The sequence below is a fragment of the Pteropus medius genome, unplaced genomic scaffold (assembly GCF_902729225.1).
Source record: "Pteropus medius unplaced genomic scaffold, Ma_sr-lr_union100, whole genome shotgun sequence".
NCBI classification, from domain to species: domain Eukaryota; kingdom Metazoa; phylum Chordata; class Mammalia; order Chiroptera; family Pteropodidae; genus Pteropus; species Pteropus medius.
In genome coordinates, this window is record NW_024340699.1 from 7820097 (window position 1) to 7846410 (window position 26314).

Sequence of the window (26314 nt, forward strand, 5' to 3'; positions counted from 1 at the left end):
TATTAGTAAGAACTTGAAGCATCAAAATGGTAAAAAAAAAAATAAGATATGTCTTCCTTTCCTCTTTTTCCTCGACTGTGGAAGGATCATTTTGTTTGTTTGCTTATTTGTTTTTAAGTTTACCATTTTTTCTGAGGCCAAGGCCAAGCCTGCTGCCTTCTTTCTCTCAGGCAGGCAGAAGTGATGTTGCTGAGTGAGACTCCAGGTGCATGAGGGAAATGTGCAGAGCAGACAACTGGATCCAAATTTATATCACCTTGCAGAGGCTCTGCTGCTTCTGTTACAGCTGCGGTGGAGGGGCGGGCTTGCAGAAGCGGAACAGGAGACCGAGGGCAGGATCACTGGCCTGCCCAGCCCTCCACCCCAGCATCCCCCATACGCGCCTCTGTGCAGATTCTTAAAGACGTACAGATGCTGCTGAAACAGAAAAACATCTGCCCCTGGACGTTCCATGTCTTCTCTAACAAAAGAGGGGCAGCCGTTGGGGCGCCGGTTCATGCCTGAGCGTCTGTGCCCGTGCCCGCGTGTGCCTGGGACAGAGTCCCTACACGGCTCCCTCCTGCTCATGCAGGTGAGCGAGGGACCCCCCTGCCCTTTTCCCAAGACCAGAATGCTGCTTTGGCAGCCAGTCTCCTAAAATTAGTTGGAGTTTTCCCAGGGCGTCTCAAAGCACCAGATTAATTTTTCTGAGCATTTGCCACTGCCGTTAGTATAAATGGCCACTGACGCCCCGGTGATCCCAGGTCCCCAGCACCTCAGCCGTTTTCAGCTCTAAAGAGTTCAGGAATGCTGTGACAGACTACGTTTCATATTTCCAGCGTGTGTCCACCCCTTAACCCCAGCAATGCATAGCTCTCCGAAAACAGTGATATTTAAAACGTTGAGGGGAAGGAGTTCCTTATCTAAATTCACATACCAAAGTACAGTTGGGCCCAAGAGAAAAAGCCATTATTTTTCCTCCCTTCGACACCCCTGGCCCTCAGAATCGCCCTCAGCTTCAGTGGCTTTTCTCCTCACTCAGCCAGCAACGTGGCTTTGCTGGATTCTCAGGCTGGTGATCAGAGAGCGAGCGAAGATTTCTTAGGAAGTGATGGCATCACACACACAGAGCACCCAAGGAACCTCCATTTTTTTTTTTTTTCCCACTTTGAAATAGGCTCAGCTCTTTTTCGCTCCCTAATCTGGTGGTGAGGCAAAGAGGTATGGCCCGTACTTTAAACCATGCAGGAAGAAAGCGCCCACTATTAATTATAATATTTGCAATAGCAGCACTTATATCAACACAAACGATAAGTGCTACTGTCTATTGAGTATTTACGGTATGCAGAGCCCTGTGCTAAAACCTGTGCCTTTATCATTTTGTTTCACTCCTCCGGCCTCTGAGGAAGTATCATCATCATCCCTGTTAAGTTCTTCATTCAACAAACATCTATCGTCTGTTACGTGCCAACTATTTTTCTAGACACTGAGAATGTCTCAATGAACAAAAGAGATAAATATACCAGGCTTAGTGCAGGTTGTATTCTGGTGGGAAGGACAATAAATAAAATTAATGAGTAAGATGTATAATTTTACAAACGGGGATGAGGCGTGAGAGTCTACCAGCTCAAGACCACACAGACAGCAAGAGTCAGATCTAGGTTTTAATCCCAAAACTCTCTGACTCCAAACGAGGTTAAGGTTTTCCCCTGGATTCAGAAAAGACTGCCCCCTGGGGTTTAATCCAGGACACAGCGGCTCTCCCTGGGGTCTCTGGAACCGAGCAGGACCGGCCCCCTTCTCCATGTCATCTGTCTTCATTTACATGCGGTCTGTTTTCTGTTTTCACTTGTATTTCCATCCGGGTAGGGTGTTGTGCTCTATGCTTTTGTGAGATGTGCTTGATGTTGAATGTTAAAATGCTGCTTCTCTTTCCATGCCCCTTATACAATATTAGCCACTTATTTCTACCTCTAAATTGCTGCACATGGTGGAACATTTCTTGATGCTTTTTTAGAAAAGCCTTTTATGGTAATTATAGCTTTCTTCAAGTGCATTTATGCCCCCCTTTTTACTGTGCTGTAGACATTATTTCGTTCATTCCTGATTTTTGTTAAGGCAAAAAAAAAAGCCTGCCTACCTGGTAACTATGTCGATGGAGTTTGCGGGAGAGCGGGGTTGGCGGGGATTTTTGGTTTTTGTTTTTGTTTTAGTGTTTGAAAATTTATGTGTAGAAATATCTCAGAAATGATTCCATTTCCACTCCGACAAAGGCATTGAAGGTGCTGACTTCAGTCAGAAGGCATTCATTCATTCATTCATTCATTCATCCATTCCCCCGACTACTCCTTGAGTCCTGGCAATCCAAGAGTAAACATGGGTCCTGCCCGGACAGACTTACGTCATAACAGGACGGCCCAGGGGAGCTGTTCAGTTGCACACCGCACAATTCTAGAGGCACCGTTCAAATTGTAGTTCACGATGATGTGAACATTTATCACAACCGTTTTCCAGCAGGTGACAGTAAAATGTTTTAAGGAAGGACTGCTATGTGGGCTAGCAAGTATCAAGGAGGTACCAGACCACTGTGATGCAGTGTGGTAGACAGGACCAGGTGGTATAGGATAAAGGTGCCATGACAGGTATAGCTTTGTAAAGACTTCCTGGAGATGATTTCTGAGTGGGAATCTGAAGGATGGATTGAAGAGGAAAGGGAAAAGGAGAGGCCAAGTGACTTCTGTCTGACCGAAGCCTAAAGAAGTATTGAGATAGGCTGACCTCATGAGAAGCAGTTCATATAAAACCTGTACGACAGGTGAAGGACTTCAGACTTCACCCTGGGATCAGTGGGAAGCTATAGAAATGTTTTCGTCAGTGTCCGGAACAGAGAGAAATGGATGATGGTACAAGGCTGGAGGCAGAGGGACCAGGTAAGAGGTTTGAAAGGAGCCCAGCATAATGATGAGGATGGCTTGGGTTAACAGAATGGCAATAGGGGTGGGGGTGGAGGGCAGAGTCCAGAGATCCTCAGGAGGAAGGACAGGTAGGACTTCTAGTGGGCAGATTCATCTAGTTAAGAGGAAGATTCAGCAGGACTGGTGGTGGACTAGATACCTGAGATGAGAGAGGCGGCAGGAGAGGGGAGGGTAATTGGGAATGACTCCACGGTTTCAGTCTCGGGCAGTGGGGTACGTAGAGATGCCATTCATCGATTAAGGGATCAGAGTTTGGGCGAAAGGAAGACAAAGAAGTTAAATTCTGTGGCGCTTGAGATGCTCGTGAGTGAGCGGATAGAGATGCTGAGATGCAGGTCGGAGTCCAGGTATAGAGTTGAAGGACTGGAGTTGAAAATTCAGGAGTCGTCTGAATTTAAGGGTATATTTGGGTTTGTTTGGTTTTTTTAATCCCAGATTTCTCCATCCGCTCTAATTTTTGTTAAAGCAAAAAGCCTGCCTACCCAGTAACTCTGTTGATGGATTTTTTTTTTCCTAGTGGTTGGAATTTTGTGTGTAGAAAGTCTTGGAAACTGTTTTGTTTCCACTCTGCCAAAGGCATTGGAAGTTTGACAGACTCTGCCCAAGATATCACTGATGCCCTTGAAAGTTTTCTCTGGGAGGTGGAGGAGGAGAACTTGGAGAAGGAGGCTGCACTATCTTCTCAGGACTCTTAGAAGAGTCTCGACAAGGGCCAGGCTGAAATGATCGAGCACTACTGATTTAATCCCATTCATTCAGGCACCTCCTATGTGCTTGAAACTAGGTCCAGCTCTGAAATTCAGCAGCAAACAAGGAAGTCCCTGTTCTCATGGAGTTTAGGTCTAGGGCAGGTTTTTTCAGCCTCGGCACTACTGACATTTGGGGCTGATTCTTTCTGTGTCGTGGGAACTGTCCTGTGCGCTCTAGGATGTTGAGTAGCACCCCTCACCCTCTACCCACTAGATGTCAGTAGCATCCTCCCAAAGTTGTGATAATCAAAATGTCTCCAGACATTGCCAAGTGCCCCCTAAAGGGAATAAGGCGGACAAAATTGCCTCAGTTGAGAATCAGTGGTCTGGGGTCACAATGGAACCCGAAGTCTCCAGACAGCCAGCTCTCTACCTGCACAAAGAACCAAACATCTGTGTCTTAAGGCATCCTGTACCATAGTCTGGGAAGGAGGCAGTGAAATAAGTCAGCAGTGCTAGCCTGAAATCCAGAAGACTCTACGTAGGCGCCCTCTCGGATCCCCAAGTATGAGCCCATAAGCCCAATCCAACTCCAGTTATAGGATGCTTTCTAGAGAAAGCCACCACCTGATACCCATTTGCCCTCCAGACTAATTACTTCCTACGTTTTGTTTTCCCTTAAGCAGAGCTGGCTTTGCACTTTAAAAACACAACTGTTTCACCTCCTCTGAAGGCCATCAGCAGAATGAACTTGTGCTGGGGGGTAGCTTGGGGTTGCCTAGCAACGCCACGCACCTACCAAGGCTGCTTTCTTCCTCTTCAAGCTAAAAGCAAAGTCCTATCCATTAATTCCCAGCTGCCCCGAAACTTCTCAGAGATTTGCCAGCTTCCTACTGTTCGTGTTTTCATCTTCCTCATATGATGTAGAGAAAACCCGCTACTGTGGTCTGTTTATCTCACTTCAGTTGGTCGGGAAGGAAAAAAAATCAAGAGAGAAAGAGAAAGGGGAAAAAAGCTTCATCCAGTCGAGGAGCGTACATTTTGAGTGCATATCTCTGACTGACATGTGAGTGTTCTTTGCAAATTTAAATTTTATGTACCAGACGTGGATTTCCTACACAATGAAGCTTCTGTTGAGACTTTGGGCATGATTTTAGTCAAACACGAGACCTCAAAGTAGCTAAATAACAAAGCACGTATAATGGATGGCACGCTGAGCAAATGTTGGTAGGTCTGTCATTTAGCGTATTCTCTGTGATCCGTTCCCCCAAACTCGCCTGGTAGAAATTGTAAAGCTGGAGGTGGCTGGAAGTTGGAGATATTCTCTTTTCCTTGAGAACTTGTGAAATATCCCTTGGGCTTTTCTGACTGTGTTCCATTTTGCTCCTAGGGAAACATTCATAGCATTTCTCTGAAACTGGAGGTGGCATCCGCTCCCAGCCCCCTCTCCCGGTGTGAACAGGGGGTGTCACTGGTTTTCCAGGCAGAGCCTTAGTCATCTCGTTGGTCAGGAAAGGAACGGAAATGTGAATCTGGGCTTCGTGATGGTCGGTGTAGAGACGCAGTTCCTTCTCAAGATGTGCAGACACGGGTGCTTCTTTCGCATGCTGGATCTAGTGCGGGTCATGCAGCAAAAGAAAACAGAGTCCCCGGCAGCCATGTCCTCATTTCTCTTCTATCTAAAGACAGCTCAGCTTCTTACAGAGACTCCCCTCATAGATGGCTTGGCCTGCTCTCTCAGGCCCTGACCGAGACGACGTCGGGAAAGGATGGGAGAGAAGAAGCCATGAGGAGTGAACCTTCTTAAAGAAGCAAATTGCAACTCAAGTTCAGACCCTCCAGACCTTTCTTCTTTGGAGGAGTCCTTTAAATTCCCACCACCGCCACATGCACAAGTGAGGTTCGCTGGCATTCTCACAAAGGGTACTGGAGGAAAGAGAGAGGAAGCCAGGGGAAGGCCTCTGGAACATTCGAGAGAGAAGTAGGGGGAGATGCATGCTTTAGGCTCAAAAGATTTGGGCCAGAAAGGCTTCGAATCAATTACTTCCATCATTACAAAGCTTTTCATCCCTCTGCCACCGCCTAGGACACCCTGCACTTTGTGTAGTTTAGAAAGAGTTGAAAACAGAGATAGTGCAGATGTAGAGACAGGATTAGAGAGACCGGGGTAGATATTCAGCAAAGTTACCGTCTGGGGATAATGAAATCGATGATCATTGGGAGAACGTACATGAAATGAAAAGACCTACCTAGATTGCGCAACTCTGAATTCACTAGAAGTCACTGCACTGCACACTTAAAACAGGTAAATTTTATGGTATGCGAGTTATGCCTCAATAAAGCTATTAAAAGGAAGAAAAATGAAAACATATGTAGGCATTCTTGCCAGCAAATAGGTTGTGTGAGTGCGGCCGCATCCTGCAAATTCTGTGCTTCTCTCTGCATCTTATGAGGGTATCGGAGGCTCCCCCGGGGAGACGTCCCGTCTCTTTTTAGCGACCCCGTCCTCTCTCTTCTTTCCTCATCGAGGCTCTGTGTGAGGAGGCTCAGGTCAGGACAGCGGTAGCTGCCCTTGTTTGGGGTGCCGGAGCGATTTGGGAATTGGGCGGGCTGCTGATTTCACACACAGAAATAAAATAAAATAAAATAAAATAAAATAAAATAAAATAAAATAAAATAAAATAAAATAAAATAAAATAAAATAAAATAAAATAATAAAATAAAACCACAGCATAAGAATGACTCAAAACCTACTGCCTCGCCCCAGGCACATGTGCATTCCCCTCTTTTCCCAATTCATGGCACTCTGCGTCTCCTCCTTCCACAGCCTTCGGATCCCGCAGTATTGTTAAATCGTGCCATAAATATGCATAAAGAGGTTGAGTGATAAGCAGCCAACATTTTAAAGTGCCCCTTAAAACTAAATATTACAAAAATATGAAAATAGCCCCGCAGAACCATCCAGTTACTTGTCGTAAGTGATAATTATATATAAATTCGTCTTTGAAATTCTGAAAGATGGAGGGCACTTTGGCTCCAGCCTGGGCTGATAGGGATTTTTTTTTTCTCTTCTGCAGAAGGCACTTCTAAAAAAAGAAAGAAAAACAATTTTTTTCGAGGTAGCATCAGTCCTGAGCCACTGGCTAGAAATAACAGCCTAGCACATCTTGTTGTAAGCTCAGAGCTAGTTTAGTTTTCTGGATTATTTCCCACTTTGGGGAGCTTGCCTCAGACCCCTTCACACAGGTCAATGTCATCGGGGACCCCCTGCATCTGGGACCTCACTATGTCTTGCAACTGCATGCATGGCCTGCTACCCCAACTCTTTCCAAGGCAGGCACGGGCCCCACTCGAGGCTGGCCCAGCGGCTGCCCTGTGGCCTTGCCCCCCCTTGCACGGCTCCCCCAGTGCCCCAGCGCGGCCTCACGCCCCTCCTTCTCATCCTCTCCATTTCTCCAACCAGATGGCTGCCCCGATTTGTGCAACGGCAACGGGAGATGCACATTGGGTCAGAACAGCTGGCAGTGTGTCTGCCAGACCGGCTGGAGAGGGCCCGGATGCAACGTTGCCATGGAAACCTCCTGCGCTGATAACAAGGATAATGAGGGAGGTGAGCAAGCGTCTTCTAATTCCCAGCCCCTCAAGAACAGAGCGTTGTATATATATGGTCGTCATGAGTCGTTTTTCCTGAAAGACCTACCCTATACTATTGTCGAATGTTGTTGTAACATTTCCTTGAAGCATATGCAGCATCCTTGGGCCAGTGGGGGCTCTTGGAGACATAGATTGGAGGCACTGGGGTTTGATGCTGGCTTTGGATGCTCAAGTATAAACCACCACAGAAAGATGGCTGGGCCCTGGCTCTGCCTTTGGGTGACCATTCCTGCCAGACTCTTCGGGGCTGGGAGTTACAAACACATCGATGCTGATGATGACAGTATGTGCCTCACTCTGTGCTAAGATATCGCAAGCACAGATATCCCTTCATCCTTACAGCCCTTTGAGATGTTACTTTACAGATGAGGAAACTGAAGCCTAGCGAGTGGTTAACAAATGAAATTAACTGTTGGGTTGGGTTGGGTTGGGTTTGGTTTGGTTTGGTAACTTTGTAAAGAAAACTCAGTCACCAATAGTAAAATCGAGACTCAGCTCTGACTACAAAGTCCATGGTCTAACCAGTGGTTGGCAAACTTCAGCCTGCAGGCCAGATTTAACCCACTGTCTATTTCGTATGGCCTGTGAGCTAAAAGTGGTTTTTACATTTATAATGGTTGGCGGAGGGGGGGATCTAAATAGCAATAATATTTTGTGGCACATGAAAACTATGTTGAATTTAAATTCCAGAGTCCATCTATAAAGTTTTTTGGAACATAGCCATGCCTATTCATTTATATGTTGGCCATAATTTATTTCATCCTGGAAGGCAGCGTTGAGTAGCTGGACAGAGGCCACATGGTTGACAAAGCCTGAGATATTTACTCTCTGACCCCTTACAGGAAAAGTTTACCAACCCCTGTTTTAACCTCTGAGCTGAATTTTCCTCCATTATTGCTTGATGGAGTGCTAAGATTCTGCGGCTAAATGGGATTGCGGTAGCATACGGGCCACTTGATTTTCTCAGAATACCATGCCTTGTTCCCCAAACGTGGATACAGGTGCAGGATCCACCCCTACCCAAACTCTTTAGGGTGTAAGAGGATCCATGCACCCGATTATTTGACTAAACAAAAATGTGTGTAATCCCGCTGCGTGCCAATCACTGTGCTCTGCGGATGCCAGCCCCTGCCTTCACAGCCCCCAGGGGTCAGCTTCGGTGGCGTCCAGAGCGAGGTGCATTTCATCCGGCTGATGCCCGAAAGTGTGAGATGCTCCATTTTTATTTTTCCTCATTCTCTTAATAGATATTTTGCAGTTTCCATAACCTCTCATTGCAGCTGCACATGTCTATAATTTGTAAATAAACAAATGTACGTACACTGATAAGACTTCACCGATCAAAAAAAAAAAAACGTTTATGGACCCGACGTAGCTTACCGAGCTCCCATTCATTCATTTCCCTTTTCTGAAAGAGAGGCAAACTAGAAGGCACTTTCGTTCATTTTTGACATAACTACATAATGCATTTTTTTTTTCCCAAAAGCGAGAATCAAAATCGCAGTACTCTGCCTGGTTAGGGTCACTGTTGTCGCTTCTGGTCCTTGGTGCTTTCACTGAGCACAGCGGTTGCTAACAGAGCAGCTCCTTCCTCTTGGAGAGAGGGGTCACTGTCCTGGCTGGCTGCCCAGTTGCAGGTGTCAGCAGCTGAGCACGTAGCAAATGGCTGGAACGCTGAACAAAGGCTGGGGGGACTCAGTCTCCCGAATGAGCCTTACGCTGCCCACATTCTTCTCTACTGGCCCCACCCCTGACCCCGCTGGGCTCCCAGCAGGAGAAACCCAAATTCCCCAAGGGGTGGAGCTGGAGGAGGCACAGTAGGTGCTGCCACCTGATGGCACCTTCAGGGTCCCTCCTGGTGGGCAGAGGCAGAGCTTCGGAAAGGCAGGGCACAAAAGCAAATGAGGCAGTGATTATGCTAAAGACAATAATGGTCTTGTTGTGGGAACTGTTAAAGTGAACCTCCCAAGGAAGTAATTAACCACCAAGAAAAAAAAGAAAAGGCTCTGCACGCGCTCGGTGTTTATAAAAAGAAACTCCCAGTTAATTCGGAGTTGCTTATGTCAGGTGAGATGTACAGCCGGATTCCCTCTCACCTGGCATAAGCGATTCACAATTAACCGAGTTCTTTTTTTGGAGGAGACTCCTCTGCGCAGAGTATCCTTTTTATGGTTAATTACTTCCCTAGGAGGTGCGCTAAGCACTTTGCTGTTTATTGATAAATATTAAAGTTACTCCCCATCTACTCCAGATCCCATCCTGCAGCACACTAATGATATCCCTCTTTTGTTTGTTTTGACTGGGGGCGGGAATTCTACCACAGGCTCCGTCCTGCTTTGGCAGTTCCCAGGAAGGGCCACCTGGGAGGGGAGGCGGGTCAGAGGAGGCACCCAGGCGGAACACCATGCATGCAGGCCCGGGAAGCAGCTGCAGTGCACACGGCTGTTACAAACCTCATGAATGGGGAAAATGATAGAGTACCCTTCCACAGTGATCTGGAGGAGGCAAGTCATTTTTCCATCTAGGAACACAGTATGTTTGAGGGGGAAAAAAAAAAAATCTCGTTTAAAGCGATAGTTTTTTGGGTTTTGTTTTTTTGGTTTTTTTTGTTTTTTTAATTTTAAACTGAGGCAGATAAAGATTCAAATACGAATATCGACACTAAAGCCCTTAACAGCCTTTTTCAACCTGGGTTCCTCTAGGAAAGAATTAGCCCTGATGCTTTACAGCACCAGTCCTTCTGATGCCGTTAACTTACAGCAAAACCACCTGGAGGGCTTGACTAAACACAGATTGCTAAGCCCCACCCCCCAGAGTCACTTATTCCATAGGTCTGGGGTGTGATGCAAGAATTTGAATTTTTAGTAAACTTCCAGGTGATGCTAATGCAGATTCTCTTTGAGAACCCTTGTCCTGAGATGCCCATTATATGGAATAAATTAACTTCTCTCCTATGCATCTAGAATGGTACTAGCTAAGGACCTTCCTCGGACGACTCGAGAAATTTGCACTCAAATATTTTGTGTCCTTGGTGCTTAGATGAGAAATCCCGTTAGAAAAACTGCCTTAGACTATCCCCCAAAAATAATTTATTCCAATTCCCTACCTTCTTCCTCTCATCGTTTTCAAAGTCCCCCAACACCCCCAGCCATGTGACCACCAACTTAACCTCAGGAAGCAGCGGCTGCTTCTGAAGGGATGAGCTTTACCTGCCATTGGCCCTAAAAAAAAAAAAAGTAGAAACAGTTCAGACAGACATGTCAGCAAGCAGACTGTCTTTTTAATAGTGAGAGATCTTCACGTGAACTGCTCACCCCAATTTGAAAAAGAAGAGACTCAAAGAAATATTTTTGCTTACAGAAGACAAATACCAGCTCATTAAAGTCTGAGAATACACACAACATGTGCATCGAGTGACAGGCGAATAATATTTAATTATCACCGCCAAGACAGAGGTGTGAGATTTAGTTCATCACAGCCAGGGGTAGGAGAAAGTGTGGGAACCGCGAGGTGGGGACGTGGTGTTAGACCGTCTGGCCTGGAAAGACAGTTCTTACTCTCTCCCTACACCCCTTTATCACCCCGAAGTTAGAGTCAAGAGCTTCAACCCCCTGTCTGTAACAAAGCCCAACTCGCATCGTTTCAAGCCAGCCTGGGAGTCCGCGTGAAGCTCCCACGGAAACCTAACAGATGCCCTCGCCAGCCTGTGGGCAGAGGCCTGGAGGGAGAGGGAGAAGGAGAAAGCCCTTCCGAGGCTGAGCTTGTGCACAAGTCACCATCGCGTCACCACTGTGTCACGGCCCCCCGAGCGCCAAATCCGCTTCCCTTCTGTCCTGCTTGGACACAGCACTGCAGTGAGACCTTGCGTTCCTTCTCCTGTCATACCCTGGCTTCTGAATAGGTGACATTGTAAAACCATGTGATTAAGAGCCTTGGCTCAAGAGTCAATTTTTGTGTCCCACTTCAGCAAGTCACTTTATTCCGCAAAGTCTCAGTTTTCCAGTCTGTAAAATAGGCATCATAAGGCCACCTCCCTTAGCGGGGGGTGAAGTTTCAGTGAGAAAATGCACGCAACACAAAGATGTCTGGCTCATGGGATGCCCTCGCATGTTGGCTGCTGCCAGCTTTCATGTTATTAGCATCGATGTTATTTTCTAGAAGACATGCTGAACCCACCTAGGCGAAGCCCAACCAGTGATTTTTCTACAGTACGTAATCCCTGAGGTTCTAACTAGTGCCTGTCAAACTTGGGTGTGGTGTAACCACACTGGAGAATGTTTAAAATTTAGATTTCTAGGACCCCTTTGAGATTCTAATTTACTAAGTCAGATATGGGATCCAGGAATTTGCATTTTGACCAAGCACTGCAGAGAATTCTCAGACACTTTGAGAAAAACTTTTTTAAACAATGGTTGTCCGTGAGTGGGCTGACTCAGCCCAATGTCACAGTGCCCGCCCTCCATACACCTACCCCTAAGAATTCCCAGAACACCAGAGGAGAGAAATGAGGAGAGGGAATTTCATTTCAAGAAAAAAATGATTAATAGAACAAACTATGAACATATTTACATGGTCAGTTCCGCAGTGAATAACTTCAGTGTATTTTAGAAGTGTTTTGTATTCCTATTTGGAGAGGTGACTGATGTTTGTTCCCAAATTTAAAAAGCCTTTAACTCTGTCATGTGAATCCATCCATCCATCCATCCATCCATCCATGAGCTATTCATTCATGGTTTAGCAAACATTTGTTGAGAGTTTACTAAATGTTTGGAAATACTAAGACAAATATGACGTGTCCGCAAGGAGCTCACATCCATCTGAAAAGATAAGACGTATAAACACGTTGTTGTTGTTATTATTATTATTATTATTACTATCACCATCATCATCATCATCCAGCATGTGAGGGCTGACAGGAGTGGAAAGCCGTCGTTCAGTAGGGATATAGAGAGAAGAGTGTCATGGAGTGTGGGTGTCGGCCGCAGGACATAAGAGAAAGCCTGTCACATCATTGAGCCCAGGGTCTTCAGCCTGTCTCCCTGGAGAGTCCTCAAAGCCACTGGTGTGTGTGTGATCAATAAGCCCCGACAGAGGCCCTTCCACCCACCAGCAGCTTCTACATTTCTCTCCCTAAATGAAGGACGCCACTGAGGCTGGTCCTCAAAACAGTATTTCCCAGCCCATCTCCATCTAGGAGGCCTGGTTCCTTGTTTCGCTCCAAAGGAAGCCGCCTTGGGTTAAGAGACGTGGATGCTGGCCTGAGCTCCGGGCACTGCATCCAGGTCTAAATGAACAGAAATAACACTGGAGTCCGTCCAAAGCACTTGGAACAGATAAAACGCTTCCCTCGCCCACTGCCTCTTCTCCCTCCCTCCTCATCCCATAACCATCCAAATTGGTCTGACATGATTCAGGGATGCTATTCCGGCATTTATCTCAATTGTTAATTAATAACTCACCTTGTCTGTGCATTGAGCAGAGCCAAGCTCAGGACTTCAGGGACTCTGGAAGAGTTATGGTTCTCAGGTCCAAATAGTCTCGTTTCGTCCTCCGATGAGAGGCAAAGCTTGGTGAAGCCATTGTAAATGCCTTGATTAATGCGTGCAGATCATGGTGATGGATTGGTTGGGTGGGGGACAGCTTCAAAGTGCAACACTGCTCAATTAATTGGGTTGGATTGAGGATTCCCCTTGTCGTCCAAAGACCTTGTGGCAAATGTAACTGGAGCAATAAACAGTCTCCGATTAGCTCCCAGAGAGGAAAGCAATACATCTAATGCTTAGGAGAACTTGGCCTTGAGGCCACCGCAGTCTGGCCAGGCGCTGGGTCTCTCTTCTTTGAGAGGAAAGCAGAACGAGCCCCATCTGAAATCCTAGAGGGCTGCATGGCAACAGGGCACTGAAAGTATTCTGGATCTTTTCATTCAAATAAGATTTTTGGCTTTCTGGGCATATTTGACTAGAGAACCTTATGTTTAGGAAACTAATGGTTGGAGTTCAGTTTCCTTTTATTCTGTCGAGGTTTTAAAAAGATGGAATCCATTCTCCATTGCATACGAAGCTGTACTCAGTAAGATTTCTGAGGGCTTACACGTGCCGAGCGCCGTACCGAGCTTGGTGGGCACCTGGGCAGTGGGGCTGGGCAGCCAACGGTCGCTCTGCTGCTGCCCTGCCCGTGCCTCTCTTCCCCCTACAGCAGCCACTGGGATAGTTTTAAATTGTAAATCAAATCACACCATGCCCTCAAAGGGCTCCTTGTGTAGTGAGAGGCAAAATCACAGGTTTCACCTTGGCCTAGAGGGCCTTCTATGACGCGTCCCCTGCCTTCCCTCTCGCCTGTCCCCACCGCCCTCTGCAGCAGCTCAGCCGTATCCACGCTGGCCAGCCTCTAGCTCTCACATATGCGAAACTTAGTCCCACGCAGGCTCTTGGCTGGTCCAGGGCCAGAAATGCTCCAACTTGTGCGTGACTGGCTCGTTCCATCCTCTCTCAGCTCTCAGCTCAGAAACCTGTTCCTTAAAGAGGACTTGACCTGTGAAATCCCCCTCCACATCTCTCCCACCAAGCAGTGTCCCACTCCTAAATTACCCCGTCTGTGTCCTTGTATGTTGTCTGTTTCTTCACACCAGACACGTAAGTTCTGTGAGACTGTCTCATCGTAGGTTTTCCATCTCACAGATAAGGATACAGAGACTCAAGAAGGTAATATTCAAAACAGGACTTTTGGCTAACCAAGGTGATATACCACTTTTCCGCATTAAGGCCAGCCTCTCATCTCTTCTGAAACGCTAACAAAATTTGGAAGCTGTTTCTGGAGAAGGTTCAGACAAGTCAGAACTGGTGTTGTTGCAAAAAGATCTCAGGAAAGATCAAGTCAAAGATAAGACTTACCCACTGAAAACCTTTTCCCAGTAAATTTATAGAACCGTGGAATTTGTTTCTAAAAAATTAAAAAGTTTTTAAAGTTCAGGAGTTTACTTAACATAGGCACCTTCAGTCTTCTCTAGTCAAGTCTTTAGTCGTTTAAATGGTTATTAAGTGACTCCGAAGGGATTATATTTTTTCCTTGATTAGACAACACATCAAATATTCATCATAAAATTGTGATTAAAATGCATCATCTACAAAAACGTTAATAATTTAAATCACTATGGGCTTATTTTAGGGAATTAAAGGATGAAAACATAGATTTAACCAGTGGCCAAGAGGTAACTTTTCTATCGTTACTGTGCTTTGCCTTGGCTGAGAAAGTGCCTAGATTGCAACAAGTGCCCTCCTGGTTTCTGAGACCAGTGTTGACATAATGGTTCAAGGGCCCTGGTGCTATAATTGGCTCCTTTGCTCCCACAAACCCACCCCACACACACACACACAGAGGTCAAGAGCAGTTTTGCTCTCCGGAGGACATTGGCAATATCTGGAGTGACCATAGAGAGGACAAGAGGACGTGCTACTGGCATCTAGTGGGTGGAGGCCAGGGGTGCCACTACACACCCTGCACGCACTGGACGACGCTCACCACAAAGAGTGATCCAGCCCAAAAGGTCAAGAACGCCAAGGCTGAAACCTGGGGCACCTCCCGGGAACACATGTGAGGGGTCCGGGTGGTCCCGGTGGTCCCAGAACAGGGCGTGTTCCGTTTACTCAATGTCAAAGGACATGATGTGTAAGGCTGGGTGCATTCAGTACTTACCAGGGCCAGCTTGTGCTGAGACTTTACCCAAATTAATCATGACAACAGCCCTCAAGAGCCATGAGAGCCTCTTTGACCTTTTACATAGAAGCAGAAACTAAGGGCCAGAGAGGTAAAGCGGCTCACCCAGGTCCCACAGCTAAAACGCAGCCACACCAGGCGTCAGAACCAAGGTCAAGAGCCCTCCTCGTCGGCCCTTCGCAGCAGCTGCGTGTCAAGTCCGTGATCAGAGCCGGGGAGACGAGGGATACCCAACACTGTCAGGCCCTCAGAAACATGGATTCGGCAGCATTCTGAAAAATAGGCCTGGCGTTAGCTTTTCCCCCGTTTTGGATGAGGAGCGGATTTTCCCACACAGTGCCTATGCGGTGGTGGAATGCGGGTGCGGGGGGCGGGCCGGGGAGGAAGGAGCAGCACGGCCCAGCAGCTGCCCGCGGCCTGTGCTCTTTCCTTTGACTTCCCATCTTCTCAGCCAAGAGCTCTGGGGATTGGAGAGGGGCCAGTGCTCTGTGGCCAGATGTGAATCCAAAGAAAACCGCAAGGTGTCCCCCGAAGCCCTGTGCCCCGTGCTTGCCTCTCTCCCAACTCACAACGAGGACAGAACCTTTCGAGAACCCCTCCTCCTCCAGTCCTCAAGGTATGTCCTCGTCCATCTGCCCACCCCCGTTTTCAGGAGCTCGTCAGCTACAGGTGCAGAGAAACATCTCCTTTTCCATTTATGGGATCGTGAAGGCAGCACATCAGATGCAGAAAGGCTAAAATACCGAGTCCCCAGCAGCTGCGAAGCCCAGAGAGGGAGTGTGACTTCTTCAAAGCCAAAGACCAAGCCAGAGCAGACCTGGGCCAGAGGCCTGGTTTCCTGGCTCTAAGTCCAGTATACTTTTCTCCACGCCATGCTGCTCCCAAAAAAACTCAGTCAGCCTCCGGAGGCTAGGTCCCTGGCATTGCTGGCTTGGACTGAGACCTGTCTCAGACCCAGGACCTGGACGAGGAGGAGCTGAGGCGTCTGTGTACCTGATAAGCGTGAACGGCTTTTCTAAGTTCGCACTTGAGCTGAGCAACTCCACTGATTCATGGGATGAGCATAAAGAAGCAAGGCACTCGATCTCTCTGAACCTCAGTTTTCTCCTCTAAAGTGGGGCTAGTAACAGTTCCTACTTCGTAGGGTGCTGTGAGGCTTAGGCGAGTTAATACATGCAAAGCACTTAGCACCAGCTTCCCGTGGGTTGGCGGGAATCACGTGGAAGGCGTAACACACAGAGTGCTGGGCACACTCCCAGAGCTCTGATTCAGTAGGTCCGATGTGGGGCCCGGGGATGTGCATTTCTGACAGGTGCCCAGATGATGCTACCACTGCGAGAACCACTGACTTGGCACAAACCCATGCCGTTTTTAGGGGAGCTCAAGTGCTTGCAGAGAGCGACTTCTCCCATGGGCTGCCTGATGGGGAGAGACGAGCCAAAAGTTCTCTATCCTGAGGCAGTGGTAGCTTGACTGGCGTGTGGACCCTGGAGACATCCCTGGGCTCACTGAAGTCCCTGTCACAGAGATGTGACTATGAAGGGGGGATCAGGGCTCCAACTTCCGGGGACCTTCCTCCTCTTTCAAGAGAGTTGGAACAAAGGGCAGATAGGGAAGAGCACACCGAGAGAGGGCGGGTGGTAGCTGGCCCTGGTCGCTCCCCCTTGGTGACATTCACTGCTTCTCTCATTCCCCCTTAGGACAGTGCTCACCGCAGTCCAGCAGTGGGTGCTGTGCCCGTTCCCGCGGGGCTTCTCCGCCTCTGGGTCAGGCAGACTTGTGTAAATTCCGGCTCCCGTTCTTCTTGGCTCTGCTTTCTTGAACAAAGACCCCAACCTTGTTCAAGCCTCTGTTTCCTCATCTGTAAACTGGGAACAGTGACGCCAGCCTCATACGCCTTTGTGAGGTTTAACTAGAGAGTTCATAGCAAGTGCCTTAATGCCACTTGATTTAAATGACAGCTCTAAATATTAGTGCCCCCGGAATAAAGTGACTTCAGAGACTCTAAAAACACACACTGCCTTCAATCAGGAGCTCATCAGATCAAGTTAACATCATAACATTTCAAAATGAGAAATTCATCTTTCAGTCACTGTTCTAACATGTCCCCCTCAATCCCACCCCCACCAACTGTGGCATGAGTGCTGTTTTTCCTCGGAGGTGACAAGCCAGTGGCCCTCGAGCTGGGTGGCTCACTGACATTCTGTCCGACCTGCGTAGGGTTGCAGAGATCTCCGAGTCAGCTGATGAGCCTTAACCACAGAGGAACCCATTTAACCAACAAAGAGAGTGTTTCGCCGGAGAGCAGCCCAAAGTCAGCCGTGAGGCGCTGAGCAGAAGCTCCGTTCCCCTGTTCTAAATGTCTTGCTCACCCTCCTCCCAGACCCGTTTTCTGGGCGCAGTTGTATGTCAGGTTGGCCTGAGAGTCCACAGCTGCTGGGCTCTGCCTTCAGGGAGGGAAAGGGGATGCTATGCAGAAGGCAGATGTGGAAAAGGGACACTGCGGTCCCCAGAATGAGATCCACCCACTCTCATTTCTGCCGTGCTCACTCGTAGAGCACATGGCACAGGGGGAGCAGATCTAGGGAAATATTCCAGCCCCTGGAACCCATCACCCGAACACAACACAAATGCCATCACTTTCCAGCTGTCACGTGCTCTGCCAGGTGATCATTCCTGGGGTCTTTCGCCCATCTTTGTCCGCGCGTGTTGCTCCAAAGACGTGCGGACGCATGCTTGCGTGGCCCCTCCTCTCTGTATTCTTTATCATTAAGGCCATGGCTTCTTAATATCCTTCCATCTCCGCCTGGAGCGTGCCACCAACTTTCCCGGAGCATGCCACCAACTTTGCCAGACCATTGGCCCCCCGGCTTCCAGTCTCTTCCACACAGAGCAGTCTGAGTCCTTTTAAACGTCAAACCATATCACGCCCCTGTTTAAACCTTGCAGGGCACCTCACCTCCCGCAGAATGGCATCCAGGATGCAGCGATGGCTTCCTTTGCTCTGCATGACTGGGTCCTGCTTCCACGCTAACACTATTTCCTCCCTCTTTTCCTCTCCCTCATTTGGCCCCACATTTACCATCTTATTGTTCCTCTAACTCACAATGCAGTCCCACTCAGGCGTTTGCACCTGCTCTGCCCAGATGTCTTCCTCTGCCCAGACTGCTCTCCCCCCAGATGTTTTCATGACTTGTTTCCTCATTTCATTGAGGTTTCTACTCAAATACCACTTCTTTAGAGACGCTGTCCCTGGCTCGCCCTGCCCCCTACACCGCTGCCCGTCTAAAGCAGCGAATCCCCTCCCGCAACCCTCTCCGACTCTTCGCCCTGCTCTGCTTTCCTTCGTAACATTATCACTCTCTCAAAGTCTCTCATAAATCTACTTTTTAATTGTCCATTTCCCTTCTAAATTCTAGCTCCATAGCCACAGGGTCCCTCTCTATCTTGGACGACTCATTAATCGGATTGAATGAATGAAAGCTTTCGTGAGAAGCATTTAGGATAGGAAGCAGTTGTCTTTTATTCAACAGATTATCTTAGGATGAATAAATTTCATTTAAAAAATTTTTTTAAAAATTACGACTACAGACAATGACACCCGAGTCACTATATACCATTGACATCATTTTATTAATGCAAGGAAAATCCAAATGTCAGATACACTATTTCTTTTCAGTAAGACATGAACACGTGGTTATGCTGCTCTTCATCTCTGTTATCAGTTTTGCTCACCCTGTCTGTCTACTTCCTGTGGGCTGATGGCAGTGGATGTGCACGCTCTGTAAGCATCCTCTAAGGAGGATCGTCCTCGACAGGAAAGGCACGGGCCGCTGAGGATGCTGTTGACCGAATCCTGAGCCCTCAGACTCTGGCTTATTTGGCGAGGCATGGAGTAGTGGGGTGATCACTGACAGCTGCCCAACTCCGTCAAGCACGCGACCTCAGGAAGACTGGGTCTCTCCACCTGGAAGGCCCAGAGTAGACAAATGGTTACCGTATACTAAACGCTTTTGTATAAGGTTTATTTAATCTTTCATAACAGCCCTATTAAGCTAGTTTGATTATCATTTCCATTTTATTGGTAAGAAGACTGAGGCTCAGAGAGGTAAAATAACTAGCCCAAGGCCACACAGCTAAGTATGTTGTAGACCTCCAGACCCCGAGGTCATAATTGGCCATCCTGGACTGACTCCTGGCATCTGCGCCATCCAGTGGACGTGAAGGTTAAATAAGAAAATCTCCATGGAGAACTAAGCACAGTGCCCGCAGCATGGCGATGACCATGTTTAGCCCTTAGTACTTCCATTTCCCTAATCCAGCAGGAGGCTACTGTGCTAGTGGAGTCTGGTCCCTTCTTCCAGTTGGCAGTCTGGGGTCTTATGCAGCAGCAGGAGAGGCATCACGCCCCCTGCTAAGTCCCTCGGTTCTGGAGCCAGCCCTCCCACCTCCCCTCCAGAGACAGGGCCTCTCCTCAGGCAGAAAATAGCTGTTCCAGCTTATTGCTCTGAAGTGTCAGTAGTGACAGCCCCTCTTCTTTCTGAGGGGCCCAGCAGGTCACTGTCTGGCACCCCACCAGGCTGCCGCCCCCTGCCAGGCTGGACTTCACTGGCCGTGGCTTGCTTCTGTCTGACCTGTCAGTGGACTCTTTGAAATGGAGGTTGGTGGGGGTGAGGAGAGGCGTAGACAGGGCTGCGAGAGGCCAGAAGCTGCAGGCAGAGGGCGAACATTTGGGGAAATCAGTGGCTGAGATCAGAGGCCCCTGCTCTCTGTTGTCACTGGTGTTTGTAACAAAAAAAAGAAGGGAGGGGAGACGCAGAGGCAAGGATAGAAATCCTCCAGGTATAAGAAATGTGGCCCCGGGCTAACAAGGGTGAGACCACGCCAGAGAGGCCCGTCAGCGAATGTCCAGGGTGGGAGGATCGGATCAAGCGAGATCATTATTCCTAGAGGCTCTGTCTGGATTGAGGAAAGGCAGAGGGAGGGAGAAGGAAGGATGAGAGCAAAAGACATAGACACAGATAGAGGCACAGACAGACGGTCAGACAGACGGACAGACAGAAGAAGAACAACCGCCTTTAAATGGGGCTGTTTTCTGGAGCCTCAGCTTTCCCTGCCTCAGCACAGACAGGGGAACTTTCTATGCTGTGATGACTCACAGGCTCCTATGAAGAATTGAGGGTAGAAGCCAAGAGTATAGGCTTTGGAGGTGAACAGCCTACACTGACGAATAGGCTGTCTTATTCAGCCTATTTCATCATGGATCACTCGTCCCTCATTTGCTCATGTGTGACTGTGGACAAGGCCCTTCACCTCTCCAAGTCTCAGTTTCTTCATCTACAACATGGAACTCATGAGACCCACCTCAAAGGGTTCTCGTGAGCACTACTGGGTGGTGACTGGATGAAGGTGCAAGGCACAGGCTGCAGAAGCACAGAGGGACTTGGGCAGCTGGCAGAGGAGCACGTGGCAACCCACTCAAGTCAGGAGTGTAAGCTGGGGGAACTTAGGAGCGGCGGCAGGGCACCAGCTAAAATATTCTGCATCCCGGTTTTTCAAAAACAACATCTCCCTTCAACATGTATTTAAATTGTTCCTCTTCTGTTTGACGTAGCCCTGCCTTAGGTAAAAGAGCTTGGCACAGGCACTGAGTTTGCCATGGTGGCAGACACAGTGGCTCCTGTGTATTGGCCATTCAGAACATTTAGCAGCGACAGACCTGACGGGGCAGCTGCATGTAAGATTTGGCTCCGGAGTGTAGCACACTGGGTTCAGACCCAGCCCCGCCATGCAGAAGCTGCCTGGCCTTAGGTGAGTTATCTAATCTCCCTGAATGTCCCTTTCCTCATCTGTAAATGAAGGTGCTAATGATGCCTGGAATTCTGGTGGCGATTTAATGAGGAGAAGCATGTCAAGGCATGTCAAGCACTTAGCAGGGTACCTGGCACCTTACAGGAAGCTTTTCGTAAGTGCCAACGATTAGCTCTCATTAGACATGGTTGCTGTTGATGCTTCATCATCCTGCTGACCCCCAAGACGCTGTCACCTAGAACAGGGTCCCTATGCTGAAATGCATTGGCTTTGGGAGGCACTGGGAGCCCAAAAATAAGGGCTCTGAGCTGATGTGCTAGTAGTGACGATGTGGCTTGTGTTGGTCCTGACCACCTAAAAGCCAGCACTTTATGAAAAGACCAGTCAAGCACGGGGCTGCCATTTGTGACTATTGAGTAGATGAAGGTTTGGCTCCGAGGATAGAGCCCCCAAACTTAGAGCCCTGTGTCCTCATGAAGTGCCTCCCAAACTGTATTGCACTAGACTATTGCAAGGAGAGCCTCCAAGACAGAAGGGGTTCACCGTCTGTAAATGCTGCATGCTCCTTTGCCGCATTAGATTCATAATGCACGTTCACACACCAAAGGCTCTGAGAAGTCCTGCTGTAAAGAGACCAGTTTAACTTTATTTCACCACAGGTCCTCCTGTCCCACCTCTACTTCCACTAACATCCCCTAGGAGACAGAGTTTGGAAAAGCTGCTTTAGTCTCTCAGAGTCAGATGAACTACTGTGGACATTTGAAGAGTGTTTTTAATAATTCAGAGCAGGAGGTCTTGAGCTTTAGTGAGCTAAAGAATCATTTCGGAGTCTCCTTTAAAATGCGGATTCCCAGTTTCCACTCTCAGGAACTCAGTAGGTCTGGAGACAGCAGGAATCAGCATTTTAATGTCACCGAAGTGACTCCAAGGTAGGAGCTCAGGAAACCCACCTTGACCAACGGCGGTTCAGTGCCTGACTTTTGGAAGTACAGCGCTTGGAACAGCAGCATCAGCATCCCCTGGGAACCACAATTGCGTGTGCTCGAGCCCCACCTTAGGATTAGAACTTATATTTTAACAAGGTCCCCAGTGATTCCAATGCTGGTTAGAATTTGAGAAGCATTGGTTTAAAAGGTTTTTGTAGATGTCGTTTGTTTTGGTTTTTTGTTCGTTTGTTTGGGTTTTTGGTAACAAACCCTTCAAAAATAAAACCGAACACACACTGCAAGCTCACTGTCATAAAATTTCTACCCCCACCGCCATGCTTGCGTGTGGGGTGGACCAGATGCCCCAGTAACTCCAGGGTACAGCCAGAGTCATGTTAAAGAGAGGACTTACTTGGATCGTATCCCCGCCTTCAGTAATGATGCCTGGGTTTTCCTAAGCAGCCTGAGCTTTCTTTGCTACCTCCATCCCGAAGAGTAGGAAAGCCAGCAAAGCAGCTCTCAGCGGGGCCTCCACTCTGCCAGATCTCTGGTCGGACATGATTGATCTTCCATTGCTAAGTCATAAGAAAAGCCAGAAGGTGCTTTGGAGCAAGGATCTTTGGCCTTGGAACTCAGAGACTGACAAAAAGAGTTGGCAAGAAGCAAGAGGAAAACTTCCAGCAGGCCTTCCAAAAGGAGAGCTAATACAGTTTTACTCCTTGCAATATTTAAGAATGGAGATTGCTCCGTGGGCAGAGGGGGGGACGCCTGCAGGACGACGGTCCATCAGGCAGCCAGAGTATTAATGGCAGGTGAAACCTTCCAAATGAGCACCCTGTCAGCCAATCTATTGCTTTAAAAGGTTGGCAATGCAGGAGACCTCACAGAGGCAATGAAGAACTAATCTCATATTGCCAAGTTAAATCAAGTCAGCCTTGCCCGTTCTTTTCACTTCTTAGTTACATCAAGTCAGAATACTTTCAATTATCCCTCCCTTCCAACTTGTCAGCAAGCGTTGGGTAAAATGCAAATGGAACAGTGCCCTTCCCTGGTGGTGAGCAGGAAATATCATTAAGAATAGCCTCCGATTATTGAGGTCCTCCTCTGTATTAGAGCAATGGCTTCATCATCTCATTTCGTATGTACCATCTCATAGCATCCCCATGACCGTTGGTGAAGTAGGTGCAAGTAAGTCCATTCTGTAGCTGGGAAAGCTACACGAGTCACAGGAGGTCAGTCACTTGCCAAGGTTGCATTACGTAGCTAATGAGTGGTAGAGTAGGTTTTAAAACCAGACCCTCTGAATCTAAAGCTATTTGTCTGACTAGGCCAGGAGCCCAGCACTACCCTGGGCACATGGGTCCCTGAGCTTTGCAATGCCCTCCTTGAAATTTTCTAAGAGCTTCTCCAGTGGCAGGGACTGACCAGGGTCAGAAATGCTGCCTGGGAAGAGTACCCCAGCCAACACTGGGATCCACATGAGCCATGATCGTCTTTTGGGGTACTCTCTGACCCTCTAATATCCCTCACCCCCAGCCCTATGCATGTGAAGTTGACCAGATGCTCTGAGATGCTAGGTATTTGCATAATGAGATATCTCAAGGCCCAATGCCCGGCCTCAATTCCAGAGAGCAGTGTGATGGGTAGATTGCTCCCACTGGCTAGAGGCGTTTTTTTGTTTGTTTGTTTGTTTGTTTGTTTGGCAAAATCATGTCAGATCAGGCTATCAGAATGATGCTGATATACTGATTTGGGCAACTCAAATTGTTTATATGGACTGGGACCGAACCAAAGAATATTTTCCAAGGGCCCCACAAATGTTAGGCATGGTCGTGCAAGAGTTTACCTTAAAACAGAATAACTCCCAAGGCAAAACGAATCCCATGGTTGCTGCCTTTCTTTTTACCCAAGAGCCCCTTCATGTCTCTGGCCTTTGACCTTTGCCAGCGAGCGGAATGAAGGTGCTCTCTGCCCCCACCGCTCCTCCTTCCTTTCCATCACAAAGGTTTCTCTCTCCTTGCCCCAACTCGTTGCCACTTCCCTTCTCTCCCCTGCTTCATTAATTGTCCACCTCCTCTATCATCAACGGATCTCAAAACGGCCCTAGGATTTATTGGGCTCACCACCTGGATTCCCTGTATATTTCCCGGGGAAATGAGCAATTGGCAAGTACCTTACTCCGTGTGATAAACAAACCTGTATGAGACCAAAAAGAAAGAAGAACGTAGAAATGACCGAGAGGCACTTAGTAGGTTGGTAGGTGCTCACAAATGTTCTGAGTACCTTGCATGGATTATTTTAGTTAATCTTCCCAATGCTCCTGTGTGATATAATCATCACCCTGCCTGCTTTATAAATGAGAAAGACAGAACACAGAGAGGTTGATATCATACCTGAAGTCAGTCTGTTAGCAAGTACATAAAGTGCATAATCTTTAATACACACCTTGTTGAATTGTTGTATATACATTCACTGGTATAGCCAGGTGAATAGGTGAAGATCTAGAACATTCCCAGCAACCAGAAAGTTCCCCTAAATTTTTCCCAGCCAGTAGTTCCCCTAAATTTTTCCCAGCCAGTAGCACCCCATGCTTTCTACTATTATTGATTAACTTTACCTGGTCTTGAACATCCTATAAATGGAGCAGCATATACTCTTTAAAGTCCACGTTTTAACCAATCTACTCTAAGGCTTCCTGGCCCAATGAGCAGAGGAGGTAGATTTGGTGGTTGGTGATACCTCTCATCAAACCATGGTCTAGAAAGAACGGGGCTCATTTTTAAAATCTGAGCTACTGTCCGGTTCCCAGCCAGGTGCTGCATGCAGACACAAGCAGAGAGCTATCTATGGCACGTAAAGTGAATGGTTGGCATTAATTTGTGCCACCCTGCCACAAAATGAAACCGAGAAAAGTAAATTTAGATGTTTCTCTGAAGCCTTTAATACCCAAGAAAGCCGGAGAGTCCATGCAGGTTGAAGAGGAAGTCACATGCATACCAAGCTACAGGGAACAAAAGGCACCAAAAATTGAACAAAATCCTTCCATCCGGATTCTCCATAAGCTGCACAGTTTACAAAGATCAAAGAGGAAAGTAAATGAAATAAACACCCTCTCATTCCTGAGCCCTTCCTTCCCTCTGAGAATGATGCAGTGACTCAGGCAGCCTCCCCAGACAGAAGAGACATGCGAGCATCAGCAGAGTCTGAGACATCCCGATGTTCTGTGGCTTCTCTGCAGCCTGCTCAATGACCAGTGGCCCCCTCGCCCTGAGCATAGCCTTGCTAGTTAAGTGTTTAGTTAAAGCTTTGAGGTTAAATCTCTTAACTGCTTAGTAACCCCTTTAAAAATCCAGCAGAGCAAACTAGGCAGGGGCTGGAAACAGCTGACTCGAACCTGCAGCCAGCCCAGCAGGTAAATGCCACCTTGTGCCAACGGTAAGCAGCTGAATGGGGGGTGGTGACTCTCCCAGGGAAACAGTGTGGTCCTCGGCGGCCTACACTGCCAGGAATTAATTCCCAGGCATCTCCCAGGCGTTTCTTGTGCTGATTCCTTTTCAAATGCTCACTTCAACCAACCACATTCTTTCCCAGCTGTAGGAGAAGACAGGCCTTCCGAAGTGATTTCATCTCATGGACACACACAGTGTCCCTGGTTGGTGGGTGTCCACTGTCCTGTCTTTAGACTTTCTTTGGGAAGTTAGTGCCTCCTCCTTCTGATAATGAAGACAGGGGTGATGGCCTCATTGGTTGCCTTTTCCTGCCTTTTATCCAAAGCTGATTCTTAGCCATTTGGATAACTTACTCAGCTTCTTTGAGCCTCAGTTTCCAACTCTATAGGATGAGTGAGATAATGATAATGGGGATAAGACACAGCTCGTGGAGTACTCGTGTACCGGTCACCATACCGAGCTCTGTATGTGTAAAAACTGCTGTAATCCTCCCAACGGCACTTTTTACATTATCATCTTCATTTTATACACGAGGAAACTGAGGCACAGAGCAGTTCATTGCCCAAGGTCAGCAGATCGATAGTAGCTGATCTGAGAGTCAAACCCGGATACCCTAACCCGAGTCTGCAGCTTAAAGAATGCAGTATTCTGCTTTAGAGGGTTGACAGGAGGGTGTAAATCAATATATGTACTGTAAATCTTGTTCAATCTATACAACTTATTATTATTGTCAATTATTATTAAGTTATCACTATCTGAAAACATAGCATTCTTTCCAGGATTTGACCTACTATAGCACATACCAGTGAATAACTCTAATCAGGGGATATTAATCTCACATTCAGTTTTTATAACCTGGAAATTTGAAAATTTCAGGGAGTTTCTGGTTATAGTAATGCCTACAGTTCACTGAACATATGCTATATGCCAGACCGATATTCTATATATCAATTTATTTATCCTCTATCCCATAACCCTATGTTATATATACACTATTACAACTCAGTTATAAAAGCAAAGAAATTGAGGTTCAGCAAGGTCAATTATTTTTTTTAAGATCACACAGCCAGAGTAGCTGATTCCACAGGCCAAGCTCCTACCTCTGATGCTATGAGATT

The 26314-nt window shown here is 47.6% G+C and overlaps 1 protein-coding gene across 1 annotated transcript in view; it reads left to right on the forward strand.

Moving 5' to 3' along the window:
- TENM2 (teneurin transmembrane protein 2) overlaps positions 1 to 26314 on the forward strand; it is a 1175329-nt gene that overhangs the window by 1077888 nt on the left and 71127 nt on the right. Inside the window, exon 17 of the mRNA XM_039877364.1 lies at positions 7107 to 7253. Coding sequence (XP_039733298.1) covers positions 7107 to 7253 — 147 coding nt within the window. The remainder of the gene's footprint in view (positions 1 to 7106; positions 7254 to 26314) is intronic.